Raw genomic sequence first — 14,092 nt, forward strand, 5'->3', positions numbered from 1 at the left:
CACAGTTCAGCTTACGTTGGAATGTGATGTTGTAACTATAAACTTCACATGTTTAAGTAAAACATAATAAGAAAATTACACTGCTATAAATGCATTTTAATGACTTCTTTCTTCCATTACTACACAGGACACCAATTTTGTTTTAGTGCTTTGTAGTTATAGAGTTCCTCACTATACACATCTCATTTGATTTTTACATCACCCCTTGAGGTAGATGTGGCAAGTCGTATATTTTTCACTTACCAAGTGAGTAAAATGAGATTTGGGAAAGTGATTTTTTTTTCCTAACACAGTACAGCTAGTAAGCAGTACATCTAGAATTCCTGTACACCACTTCGCATTTCTAGTCAAGCATTACGTGCACTGTACCTCATTGCCTTATGGTGCCTATTTAGATTTTTAGAAGAGACTATCATTCTGCTATCCTTCTGATAGAGGGAAAATGAGCTGTCCATCGTTAAATGCTTTGGTAATCTTGCATAGGTGGCTCATCATGGAGGTGGTCGCAGGAGTGTACAGATTGGCAGGTCAGGTGTTTGAAGCATGGAAGAAGAAATCTCTCTCCTTTCTTTGACAGAAACTTTATAAGACAGGTCGGGAGATGCAGGAGAGGATCATGGACCTGCTCGTGGTGGTGGAGAATGAAGATGTCACTGTTGAATTAATTCAAGTGAATGAGGATTTGAATAACGCCATCCTTGGGTGTGAGAGGTGAGCAGGGGTGTGCCCTCCCCAGCCCTTCTCCAGTGCTGTTGTCCCTGGAGGACTCAGTGTTCCTAGAGTCCTTCTGGTGGACACTCAGAAAGAGCAAGAACAAGTTCCAGATCAGCCCTGCCTTCTTCCCCGTAGAGAGAATCCTGTTCCTGGGAGCCTGTGATACAGGCCTGCAGGGACAGGCGTGTGCCTCAGCAGTGTGAGGGCCGCATAAGTGATGGCCACAGATGGATGTGTGAGCTGGCCGTGAATCCTATTCATGAATATTGTCTGTGAGCACATTATAGGCTCTCAAATAAATGAATGACATAAAGTGTCTTAGTGAAAGTGAGCTTTACCCTAAATTTAATGTGGAGAACAACTTGGAAATGGTTAAGAGAAGAGGGGAGGATATTCATATGGAGAAAATAGTCTCTACAAAACCAGAGCAGTCAGTGAGGAAATTCTGCATATGAACATTGATTACAAAAAAAAAATCTGGGGGAGTTCCCGTCGTGGCGCAGTGGTTAACGAATCCGACTAGGAACCATGAGGTTGCGGGTTCGATCCCTGCCCTTGCTCAGTGGGTTAAGGATCCGGCGTTGCCGTGAGCTGTGGTGTAGGTTGCAGACGCGGCTCGGATCCCGCGTTGCTGTGGCTCTGGTGTAGGCCGGTGGCTACAGCTCCGATTGAACCCCTAGCCTGGGAACCTCCATATGCTGCGGGAGCGGCCCAAGAAATAGCAACAATAACAACAACAACAACAACAACAAAAGACAAAAAAAAAAAAAAAAAAATCTGGGGCGTTCCCATCTTGGCTCAGTGGTTAACAAACGCAACTAGTATCCATGAGGATGCAGGTTTGACCCCTGGCCTCACTCAGTGGATTAAGGATCTGGCATTGCCGTGAGCTGTGGTATAGGTTGCAGACACTGCTCAGATCCCATGTTGCTATTGTTTTGGCATAGGCCAGAGGCTGCAACTCCGATTCAACCCCTAGCCTGGGAACCTCCATATGCTGCAGGTGCGCCCCTAAAAAGAGACAAATAAATAAATTAATTAATTAAATCTGTTCAGAAAAGTATGAAGGCAAATTTTGTTTTTTTTTACTTTTTAGGGCTACCCTCTAGCATATGGAAGTTCCCAGGCTATGGGTCAAATTGGAGCTGTAGCTGCCGGCCTATGCCACAGCTATAGCAATGGGATCTGAGCCTTGTCTGTGACCTACACCACAGCTCATAGCAACACTGGATCCTTAACACCCTGAGCGAGGCCAGGTATTGAACCCGTGTCCTCATGGATACTAGTCAGATTCGTTTCTGCTCACCACAATGGGAACTCCAAAGGCAGAAATTTTTAACGCAGTTATCCCTCACTATCTGCAAGGGATTGATTCCAAGACCCCCGAAGGATACCAAAATCCAGATGCTCAAGTGCCTTACGTAAAATGGTAGTATTTGCCTTGTAACCTATATGCCTCTTCCCATATACTCTACCTCATCTCTAGATTACTTATAACCTAATAGATGTAAATGCTATGTAAATAGTTTTAAATACAGTGTAAATGCTATGTAAAATACTTGCCCATGCATGGTAAATTCAAGTTTCCTTTTTAACTTTCTAGAATTTTTTTTTCTTTTTCGAGTATTTTCAATCCATGTTTAGTTGAATTCTTGGATGAGGAGCCCACAGATACAGAACCTGTGCATACGGAGAGTTGACTATATTCATCATTTTATTTTTAATATTTTAGATTTTTTCTAAACTTTTTTTATATTTGTGATCATTAAAGAACATATACTTTTGTTTCTTCCTTGATTTTCTGTGCTGTATAACAAATATTTGTGTCTCCTGTGTTCTAAATGTTTTTGCGAAATTATTATTTTTTTAAATTTTATTTAAGTATAGTTGATTTACAATGTTGTGTTAATTTCTGCCTTATGGCACAGTGATTCAGTTATAATGTTCCTTTTCATATTCTTTTCTATTACAGTTTATCACAGAATTTTGAATATAATTCCCAGTGCTGTACAGTAGGACCTTATTGTTCATCTTATATATACTATAGATACTAGGTTGCATCTGCCAATCCCAAACTCCCGATCCATCCCTCCCCTAACCCCCTCCCTTGGCAACCACAGGTTTATTTTCTATGTCTGTGAGTCTGTTTCTATTTCATAGATAGGTTCATTTATATCATATTTTAGATTCCACCTATAAGTGATATCATATGATATTTGTCTTTCTCTTTCTGACTTACTTCACTTAGTGTGATAATCTCTAGGTCCATCCACGTAGCTGCAAATGGCATTATTTCATTAGTTTTCATAGCCACATAATATTTGTGTGTGTGTACACGTGTACCACATCTTCTTTATCCATTCATCAGTCAATGGTTTAGGTTTAAACCATTCTTTTTAATAGCTGTATAATCATCCATGTTTCATATTTCACTTATGAGGCATTTAAGTTGTTTCTAACTCATTCATTCATTAAAGTATTAGTCTTAGAATCTATAGTCAAGAATACAGCATCAATCATACACACACACACATACACACACACACACACACACACTTGGGAAGTGAAATAAATGCAGTAAACCAAAAGTACAGGAGATCTATTTGTGAGACTAACAGCCAGGCCTAATCTAGGTCAGGAGAAGGGAGGAAATTCAGCTTTTATAAGGAAGTACCATTTAAGCTGAGAACTACGGGATGAGGAAGAGATGACTAAACCAGGAGCAGGCAGTAGCACATCCGGTTTGTGAAGCTCTGGGAAAGTACAGCAGGTCCAGGGAGAGAGCCAGCACCTAGAATCCAGCCCCAAGAAACAGTGCTTTGACTGGCAGGTGGCTTTCTCCTTATTCTTAATGTAAAATGTCATATAAAAACATAGTTTCAGGTACATCTCTCCCTAGGCCTTCCTAGTATAGAAATTCTGGAACCTCTGAGTTCCCCCCCAAATTTTCTAGATCCTTGTTTCAAAGAGGAGTTGTATTGGCATTTTGGGTAGGACAGTTTTCCCTTATGTGGCTCCTATTCACTAAATACCAGAGGTGTTCCTCCTAGTTAAAGTGACTTCTTTTTTTTTTTTGGTCACGCCTGCAGCATGCAGAATTTCCCAGACCAGGGATCGAACCCACACCTCATCAGTGATCTGAGCCACAGCAACAACAATGCCTGATCCTTAACCACTAGGCCACCAAGGAATTCTGTAAAGAAGTTTTAGAACCCCTTCTGTTGTGAATTCCTGGGAATTAGTGGCTGTATTTTCCACCAGCTGATGAGCAAGGGACCAGTGTGACAGGTGAACAGGCCCAAATTCAAACCTTGCTGATGATTTTGGACAAATTGCTAAATGTTTTTAAGACTTAAGCCTTTTCCTGTTTATTAAAGAAGATTACCTGTTTGGAGGGGGTTTGTGTATTTGGTTTTTTGTCAAATGTAATAATGTGTAGGGAGTTCCCTGTTGGCTCAGCGGGTTTAGGATCCAGCATCACTGCTTTGGCTTAGGTCACTTCTTCAGTGTAGGTTTGATCCCTGGCCCGGGGAACTTTCACATGCCCAGGTCTAAGCCAAAAAAAAAAAAAAAAAAAAAAATGCAGTAATATATACAAAAGCACATAGCTGAGTGATAACACATTGTGACATTAAATATTAATTTCTTGTCCTTCTCCCTGCTAATGTCCCACTGAGACTTTTAATTTATTGTCCAGACTTTTTTACCACCGATCGTGAGGACCAAGAGGATCAGGGAAGCAGAACCAGTAGTTGTGAAATAAGTTCTTTCCTTCACTGTCTCATTGTCTAGGAAGGAGGCCGTTCTCTGAAGACAACAGAGCACCAAGTGAGGGATGTGAACCCCATGACCATATTCTCTTACTACTGAACAAATTCTCACAATCCGTGCCCTTCTTTTTCGTTGAAATAAATCTTTGGAAGTGGGAAGATAGCTAAGGGGAACCACGTGGTTTTCAGTAGAGTACTGACATCTAGTTTTCATTTTGGAAAATTCTGTTACAAACCATAAGACCACTTACTCAAAGCTTCCTGTGAAGGGGAATGTGTATTTATTTCGCCTCCATGTCAGTAGATTGTATAACCTCTGTGAACAGCTTTTTCTGGTTCCGCTTGGAACCATGGGTGCCAAAAACAACTGCAGTAAATTGGGAGACAGAAGCACATCTTAAGATTCAGAGAAAAAGTCTCACCTCTTGAAAAGATAACTAGACGGATGTATTAGTTTCCTGTGGGATGCTGTAACAAATTACTACACACACTTCATGCCTTAGAACAACCAGAAACTTACCCTCTTACAGTTCTGTAAGAATCTGATGTGGTCTCACTGGGTTATCAGGAAAGTGTTGGCAGAGCTGCGTTCCTTTTTGGAGGCTCTAGAGGAGAATTATTGCCTTGCTTTGTGCAATCTCTGCCACTTTCCTAGGCTCCTAATGCCTTTCCTCTATCTACAAAGCCAACATTTTTTGATCAGGTCCTTCTTGCACTATAGCGCTCTTGCTTCCTCATCTGTCTTACTCTTCCACATTTAAGGACCTGTGTGATTACTTTGGGTTCATCTGTATAGTCCAGGATAATCTACCTATTAAAGCACTTCTGGCAACCTTCACTCCATGTGCCATCTAACCTACCATATCCACTGTTCCATTCATTAGGATGTGGATATCTTTGGGGGCAGGGCATGGTACAGTCATTCTGCTTACCACAGTCTGCCCTCTGTTCCCCAAATATTCATATCCATTCTACAGGCAGCGTATGCTCACCCTATTCCACCATCCCTCAAAGACTCCTCTCATTACATCCAGGGAATAGTCATGGAAATAAAGAAACAGAAATTTGTTACCCAAGGCTTGATTCGTGAAGGTTTTCATACCTTGCACGTAACTAACTAGCATACAGAAGCAATACCATGGATAGATTGAGGAAGAAGCACGTGTTAGAAAGATCCTTCAACCTAAGTGCATGTGAGCATATTCTTATTTGTTTTTATTTATTTTTTTTATTTTAAGGCTGAATCTGCGGCAAATGAAAGTTCCCTAGCTAGGTGTCGAATCAGAGCTGCAGCTGCCGACCTATGCCACAGCCATAGCAACTTGAGATCCGAGTGACACCTGCGACCTATGCCACAGCTTGCAGAAACACCAGATCCTTAATCCACTGAGTGAGACCAAGGATCGAACCCACATTCTCGTGGATACATCGGGTTCGTAATGTGGAGCCACAACAGGAACTCCTCTTTTTATTAAATTATTTTTTTATTTTAATTTTGTAAAATGGCTGCACCCACAGTATATGGAAGTTCCCAGGCCAGGGATTGAATCTGAGCTGTAGCTGTGACCTGTGCCATAACTGTGGCAACACTGGATCCTTTAACCCACTGTGCTGGGCTGGGGATCAGACCTGCACCTCTGCAGTGACCTGAGCTGCTGAGCTGCTGCATTCTGATTCTTAACCCACTGTGCCACAGCAGGAACTCCCTAAGTGCATGTTCTAATTCAGTGTAAGCTTTTATACTTTAAAGTGTTTAGGTTCACGGAGTCAATGTGTCGTAATAGTAATACTGTGTGTTTCTGAAGCAACAGTTGGTTTGCAAAACATTTCCACCTTCACCTACCTGTGTTATCTGTCTGTCTGTATCTTGCCCTTGAGAATAACTTTCTAAGGAAATGGTTCAAATGTTGCTCTTCTCTTTGAGTAGATGGAGAATTGAGGATTATATGCATAGTCTTACAGTTACTTAATAATGCTGATGGTTACACCTTGGATTTCTGCCTTCAACTTCACTATTCTTTCAAACCTATTTTCTCATTTATTTAACTCCTCCTCCTTTACCCACAATGTACAAGCAATGTAAAATTAAAACAGAGTTGTAAAAAGAATTTATTTAAAAAACAAAAACCAACTCAAAGATTTCAAATCCAATTTTATGGTTACCATAGGTGCAAGCATTGTGGGGAGAGAAGAATTGGGAGTGTGGGAATAACATACACACACTACTGTACAAAATAGATGATTAGGAAGAACCTACTGTATAACACTGGAAAATCTACTCAATAGTTTTTAATAACCTATATGGGAAAAAAGAATGGATATATTCATATGAGTGACTGATTCATATTGCTGTACACCTGAAACTAACACAACATTGTAAATCAGCTCTGCTCCAATAAAATTAAATTAAAATAAACAAAATTATAAAAGGTCAGTGTTTTTAGGTGTCAGTATCTTATAAAGATGAAAGTTAAGTATATGTGAGTTTCATGGAAAAATGATAATTTTGGCAAAACTGGAAATGAATATTTGAGAATAAGGAATTTTTTTTTTTTTTTTTTTTTTTTTTTTGCTTTTTAGGGCCGCACTTGTGGCATGTGGAGGTTCCCAGGCTAGGAGTCTAATCAGAGCTATAGCTGCCGGCCTGCGCCACAGCCACAGCAATGCCAGATCCGAGCCACATCTGTGAGCCACACCACAGCTCACAGCAATGCCAGATCCTTAACCCACTGAGTGAGGCCAGGGATTGAACCCACAACCTCATGGTTTCTAGTCAGATTCGTTAAGCACTGAGCCCCAACGGGAACTCAAGAATAAGGAGGATTTTTAAATATTCATAATTATAAAGTAAACTATGCAACCACTAAATGTTACATTTCTGAATAACTAGAAAAATGCTCACAGCCTAATGGAATTAGGATATAGAATTATATAAAGTATAATTTCAACTAAGTTTAAAATAGATAACTTACAGAAGAAAATACTAGAAGGAAATACATCATAATGTTAATAGAGACCATATCTGGGTGACGGAATTATTAATATTTGTAATATTTGTCCATTTTTTTCTAAAGGCATTATTACCTTTAGAAATTGGGGAAAAGTTACTAAAGTACTTTATTGGGTATTGATTGGGGATAAAGCTGATTATTCCTAAATATTTGCATATTAATTGCCTGTTAAATATTACAGCATTTTCATACCTGTTTTCTTTTAAGTACTTAGCATTTTGTTAATTCAAACAGGTTTACTCGAAACCAACAAAGGATTCTGGAGCAAAATAAGAGCCAGAGGGAAGATGCCAATGTAAGTGGATAGAAATTTTATAAAATAAACAATTTAAAATTTTACAAATTGTACAGTAAGGAGCAAGGCTTACCTAAAACAAGTCTTGAAAAAGTGGAGACGTGCCTTAATGATTGGGGTGGTTTTGGTAGTGTAGAACATTTGCTTTAATAACTTGATGTTATTGAATCATTATTTTTTTGTCTTTTTGTCTTTTCTAGGGCCGCTCCTGTGGCATATGGGGGTTCTCAGGCTAGGGATCTAATCGGAGCTGTAGCTGCTGGTGTACACCAGAGCCATGGCAACTCAGGATCCAAACCACATCTGCAACCTACACCACAGCTCACGGCAACGCCTGATCCTTAACCCACTGAGCAAGGCCAGGGATCGAACCTGCAACTTCATCGTTCCTGTGGTTAAATCCAAAGTGGATTTGTTAACCACTGAGCCATGACAAGAACTCCCAACTTGATGTTATTGAATTATTGATAAGTCATAAGAAGTCTTATTAGGCAGGGACCCATGTCAGTGGTGAGATAGGATTAGTACTCACGTTGCCTATTGAGTGGAGACTTCCCCTTTAAGATACCTCCAAATAGGACCTTCCTTTCTCCAAAGGAAAGTCTCTGGGGAGAAAGGCATGATAAACTGCCTGACATAGTTTTTTCTAAATTATGGTTGTTTTTTTTTTTTTTTTTTTTTTTTTTTTTTTTTTTTGTCTTTTTAGGGCCACACTGGCAGCATATGAAGGTTCCCAGGCTAGGGATCGAATCAGAGCTATAGCCACCAACCTACACCACAGCCACAGCAACGTGGGCTCCAAGCTGCATCTGCAGCCTACACCACAGCTCATGGAAACCCCAGATCCTTAACCCACTGAGCAAAGCCAGGGATCAAACCTGCGTCCTCATGGATACCAGTCAGATTCGTTTCTGCTGAGCCATGATGGGAACTCCTCTAAATTGTGTTCTTGTTTGCTTTGTTTTCAGACCAGTGAACCTTCTGCCCCATCCTCCGATCTTCTCGACCTAAGCCCCAGCCCTCTGATGCATAGGGCCACTCTGGGAGAATTCAACACCCTGAACGCTCAGCTTTCAGACTTAAGTAAATAAGCACATGGGCCTTTTCAGATGAGCAGAAGAGCTTGATGTGAAACAGCTCTGCTTGTTTTCTTGATTAAATGCAACCCGAGAAGGACGGAAGTCAGTTTGAATATCAGAGAACTGTATCAGGAGATGTAATTACTTCTTGGCAAACAGTGGGGTCATACCCAGAACAGGAATAGGATGTGTCTGGGGGAGGAGGTCCTTGAAACTCATCACACTGCCTTAGAATCTCATGGAATTCACCTGGCCTGCTTATAGAGCTTGTTCAACTCCATGGCCAATGTTTAAACCTACTCTGAACCCACACACTATTATCTTTGGGTTTCTCTGCCATACTACAGCATCAGGTAAGGGAATATTTGGTGCAGATAGAGATAATCAGGAATTAGGAGGCCTCTGGTGGTGAAATGTAGAGGGCAAAACAGAGGCTTTTGAGTCAGAGAAGTCCAAGTTGAAATGTCAGTTCTGCCTCCTTTTAGCCACCTGACCTGTGAGACTTTCCTGCTTTAGAAAGTGAGAGCAATGGTTGCTTTAATGCATTTCTGTGAAGGCAAATGAATCAGGTTGCATTGTAGGCTTAGGGTGATGTACCTTATCTATCTTACTTATCTCCAACTCTCCTTCCCAGAGAGTTTTGGGAAATTATAAAGTAAGGATGATGAAAAACGCTGAAATCCAGAATTTTCTGCCAAGTTAAAATCAGTTTGTTTTCATGTTAGCAGCTTTTTCCAGAATCATAATACTTGGTTTCACTCAATTTGTGGTTTTCCTAAAACTTCCCCCATTTCTAAAATGTTGACTGCTTGCTTAGACCAGTGGGATATTTGGAGTCTGTTACATTGAAGAGCTTCCTTGAGGTTTTATCAGGCATTTTGTGGGCAGAAGGTGGAGGAATAATTATTCGCTTTGGGATGTCTCATGATTATGGGAAGTTAAGAGTTGGAGGAGGTAAGGGTGAAGCTCTGTATATAACCAGAGCTTTTTACTTTTTGTGTTTGACAGAACAAGACATAAAATCCCTTCCATTCTGAGTCAGCCGGGGTTTTAGAAAACCCAATACAATAATATCTGCTGCCTTTACAACATCTTTTCTTTGTGGCAGGGCATTTCTCTCTTTCCAGATGCCATAAATATTGTTTTTGAATTTCTCTTTGTAGAAATCCCATGATTTTATGGTGACAGAGCTATCTCAGTTTCTTTAATTTGGTGGTGTTTTTTTTAACTGTGGAAAATCCAACAGAACTGACTAACAGAATGTTTTAAAGCCAAACAACAAGTACGTTTTGTGTTCTAGATTTCAGCTCTCCAAGCCCTGTTGTAACAAACAACTTGAAACCAAGTCTTCATCCACAGGTAGATTTGCTAGCCTCGGAAAATACAGAAACACCCTTGTAAGTATGTCGGTAGTACTCCAGAACTAATGCCATCTCATTCTGATTCCTCATATTTAAGAAAACATAACTTAATTGAAAAGACAATCTCATATAATTTTGGGAATTGCATATAACTGATCTAGAATTTCAGTACTGCTTCTTATTAGCTGTGTGACCTTGGATGAGAAACTTAACTAGTATGAGGCTTCATTTTTCTTCCAAGAATCTAGCATTCTTATAAAGATTCTGTGAAATGCTGTATGTACTTCCTAGTATGGCATTTGGTACATCATACTAACCTTCAGTAAATTTAGTGGTAACAGGAGGTAGGGAAAATTCAGTGACAAAGTGAGGGGAACGGAAATGGACACATAGATTACAGAGCACTTCCTATGTGGCAGGCACTTGCTATTTTTTTTTTATTTCATTTAATCTTTGCGAAAGTTCTTGGATCGGTGCTGTTATCATTATTCCTATTTTACAAGAAAAGAAAGCTGAAACTTAGAAAGTAGAACTTGCTCAACATCATGTGGCAATTTAGTAGCACAAAAAGAAATACAAATTACCTAAAAACATACTTTTGCTCAATAATGCTCAGCCTTACAATTACAGAAATATAAATTAAACTGCTAGAAGATTTTATGCAGTTCTTATGGGGGCAAGTGGCAGTATCTGTTAAAATTATAAATGCATTTACCTTTGAACTTGCAATCTCATTCCTAGGAATTTATGCTTGTGCAAACCAAGGTCTTTACAAGATCATTCTTGACAACATTTCTGCAAGAGCTAATAATTAGAAACAACTCAACCATCCTTTAGTTTGGAAGATGGTGTAATAACCATCTACACAATGTATTATTACAGTGCTGAGGAAAAAAGTAAGCCCTCTTTGTGAGGGACAGTCATCAATGTATTTATTATCAAGTGTAAACAGGTGCAGAGTAGTGCGTGTATACTATCTTGCATTTGTATGAGAAAATGAGAAATAATAAATTCTAATATTTGTATCTCTTTGCTTAGAGAAACAGAAGAATGCAAAAGAAACTGGAAAAAAGCATGGTTACCTAAGGTCAGGAAGAGGCAGGATAGAGTAGTAAATAGCAAAGAAATGAATAGAAGTTGGATTTGTCTTCCATCAAAGCCTATTTTTTTTCCTTTTAAATATATGTTTTTTAGGTAATAGGCAGTACATGTCCATGATTTAGATATCAAAGCAATATAAACAGATGTCAAGGACAATACCTGATCTTACTTCCATCCTCATCTTGCCTGTTGCCCTCCCTTATGTAATTCCTGCTCCCACCCGGGGAGCCTTTTCATTAGTTTCTTATTTATCTTTCCAAAGCATCTTTTTTTTTTTTTTTTTTTTTTTTTTTTTTTTTTTTTTTTTTTTTTTGTCTTTTTTGTTGTTGTTGTTATTTTTGCTATTTCTTGGGCCGCTCCCGGCATATGGAGGTTCCAGGCTAGGGTTGAATCGGAGCTGTAGCCACCGGCCTACGCCAGAGCCACAGCAACGCGGGATCCGAGCCGCGTCTGCAACCTACACCACAGCTCACGGCAACGCCGGATCGTTAACCCACTGAGCAAGGGCAGGGATCGAACCCGCAACCTCATGGTTCCTAGTCGGATTCGTTAACCACTGCGCCACGACGGGAACTCCTCCAAAGCATCTTTAGGTAAGTGTGAAAATGAATGATTTTTCTCTTTTATTAAATAAAGGGCAGCATACTCTACTCTACACACTGTTCTGAACCTTTTTTTTTTTTTTTTTTTTTGTATTTTCTAGGGCCGCACCCACAGCATATGGAGGCTCCCAGGCTAGGGGTCTAATCAGAGCTGCAGCCACCAGCCTACACCACAGCATAGCAACGTGGGATCCGAGCAGCATCTGCAACCTACACCACAGCTCACGGCAACACCAGATCCTTAATCCACTGAGCGAGGCCAGGGATCAAACCCACAACCTCATGGTTCCCAGTCAGGTTTGTTAACCAACTGAGCCATGACAGAAACTCCTTTGCTTTTATCTTTCACTCAACAGCATATCTTGGCTGTGGAGGTCAATGGATTTACATAATTTTTTAGTTTATTAAAAAGGGAGTGGGACAGTAGGAGGAGAAAAGAGGAAAATCTAAGTGGGAAGAAGCAGAGCAAAAAATAAAAATAGTGTAAGAGAAAAAGGATAGATTTCTGTGGCATAATAGCATCTCAGTGGCTGTCTAGTCTTGATTCCTGTGGTGCAAGTAAAAGTTGAAATGGTGTAGGTACAACTTCAGTGAAGTTGCTTAGTAAACCAGTGAAGTTGCTTAGTAAACCATGTCTAAAGCCGCTGATTCCATTTTCCTTCATCCTGTAAACCTGGTTAGAAAAGATTGAACATAGAGATGAAATCCCATTACCAAAAAAATATCTGTCTAGACTTCACACAGTGGGCATTCCTGTCATGGTACAGTGGAAACGCATCTGGCTAGGAACCATGAGGTTGCAGGTTCGATCCCTGGCCTTGCTCAGTGGGTTAAGGATCTGGCGTTGCTGTGAGCTGTGGTGTAGGTTGCAGACAGGGCTCAGATCCCACATTGCTGTGGTATAGGCCAGCAACTGTAACACCGATTAGATCCCTAGCCTGGGAACCTCCATGTACTGCAGGTGCGGCCCTGAAAAAAAAGCAAAATAATAATAATAATAAACAACTAAAATGAAATTCATACAGTGAATTTTAGACAGATCCTAGCTAATAGCTGATTATTTTAATCTGTCGTCTTGTGGATCTCATACTTTAAGGTGTATAAAAATCACTTGGGTGACTATTAAAAAGTAAAATTGCTGGCCCCCAGAAACGCTGATTCAGTAGAAGGAATCTTTAGTTTTAAAAAGCATCTCTGGGAGTTCCTTGGTGGCCTGGTCATTAAGGATTCAGCATTGCCATTGCTGCGGCTCAGGTTCAGACCCTGGCCTGGAAACTTGTGTATTGCAGGTGCAGCCAAAAAAAAATTTTTTTTAAGCATCTCTGGTGAATCGTAAGATAGTGATTTGAAACCCTATTATGATTTTCTACCCAAGATCCAGTTATCAAAATAATTATAATAGCTTTTAGAATTCATAAAATATAATGTGTGGCATCTATATTTTTTTCTAGAATATGCCTTTCGTATCTGTTTTTTCTAATTTTCAAAAAAAGCTTATACATGAGTAAAGCTATTTTTAGTCCGGCTTTTTACAGTGTCAGAAATTGAAGTACCAAAATTACCTAAGGCATGAGGGGCTAAATCATATGCCACAGATCCCATATGAGATGCAGAATCAGCCGTCAAAATGCCTTATGGTCTTGAGATTTTCTCACCCCCTCTGTGTTTGCAGTTTATCATCACAGAACAAATGAGTGATGGAATTATTCATAACAAAGGATCCTTGAAAAGCAATGATGATGATGGGATAAAGTGACAGGTCATATTTATAGCCCACTTGTTATCAGGTAACAGGCTAAAGAAGAATAGGAAATGCTTACTAATTACTTACTAGTGTTCCCAGTAGGTCTATGAGATAGGTACTCCTATCATTCTCATTGTGTGAGTGAAGAAACTAAGGCTGAGGAATATTAACTTGCCGAAGGTTGCCCAGCTAGTGCAGAAAGAGGATTCATATTCAGGTGGATCTGATTTCAGTACCTGTCTTGTCTTCACTTTAATTTTATTTAAACATTTTCCCTATGGTAAAATTGACTCTTTTTGTTGTTTTTATACAGGTTTGTGTATTTTTATAGGTAGGTAGGTAGGTAGATAGATAGATAGATTCATGTAACCACAGTCAGAATTTAAAGTAGTTCATTACACTCCCGAAACTCTCT

The 14,092-nt window shown here is 39.8% G+C and overlaps 1 protein-coding gene across 3 annotated transcripts in view; it reads left to right on the forward strand.

Moving 5' to 3' along the window:
* Positions 1 to 14,092, forward strand: part of TOM1L1 (target of myb1 like 1 membrane trafficking protein) — a 63,697-nt gene that overhangs the window by 36,319 nt on the left and 13,286 nt on the right. For all 3 annotated transcript variants that reach the window (XM_021067247.1, XM_021067248.1, XM_005668945.3), the window contains 4 exons: positions 578 to 711; positions 7,730 to 7,790; positions 8,759 to 8,873; positions 10,170 to 10,266. In XM_021067247.1, the coding sequence (XP_020922906.1) occupies positions 578 to 711; positions 7,730 to 7,790; positions 8,759 to 8,873; positions 10,170 to 10,266 (407 nt within the window). The remainder of the gene's footprint in view (positions 1 to 577; positions 712 to 7,729; positions 7,791 to 8,758; positions 8,874 to 10,169; positions 10,267 to 14,092) is intronic.

This window comes from Sus scrofa, chromosome 12 (assembly GCF_000003025.6).
Source record: "Sus scrofa isolate TJ Tabasco breed Duroc chromosome 12, Sscrofa11.1, whole genome shotgun sequence".
NCBI classification, from domain to species: domain Eukaryota; kingdom Metazoa; phylum Chordata; class Mammalia; order Artiodactyla; family Suidae; genus Sus; species Sus scrofa.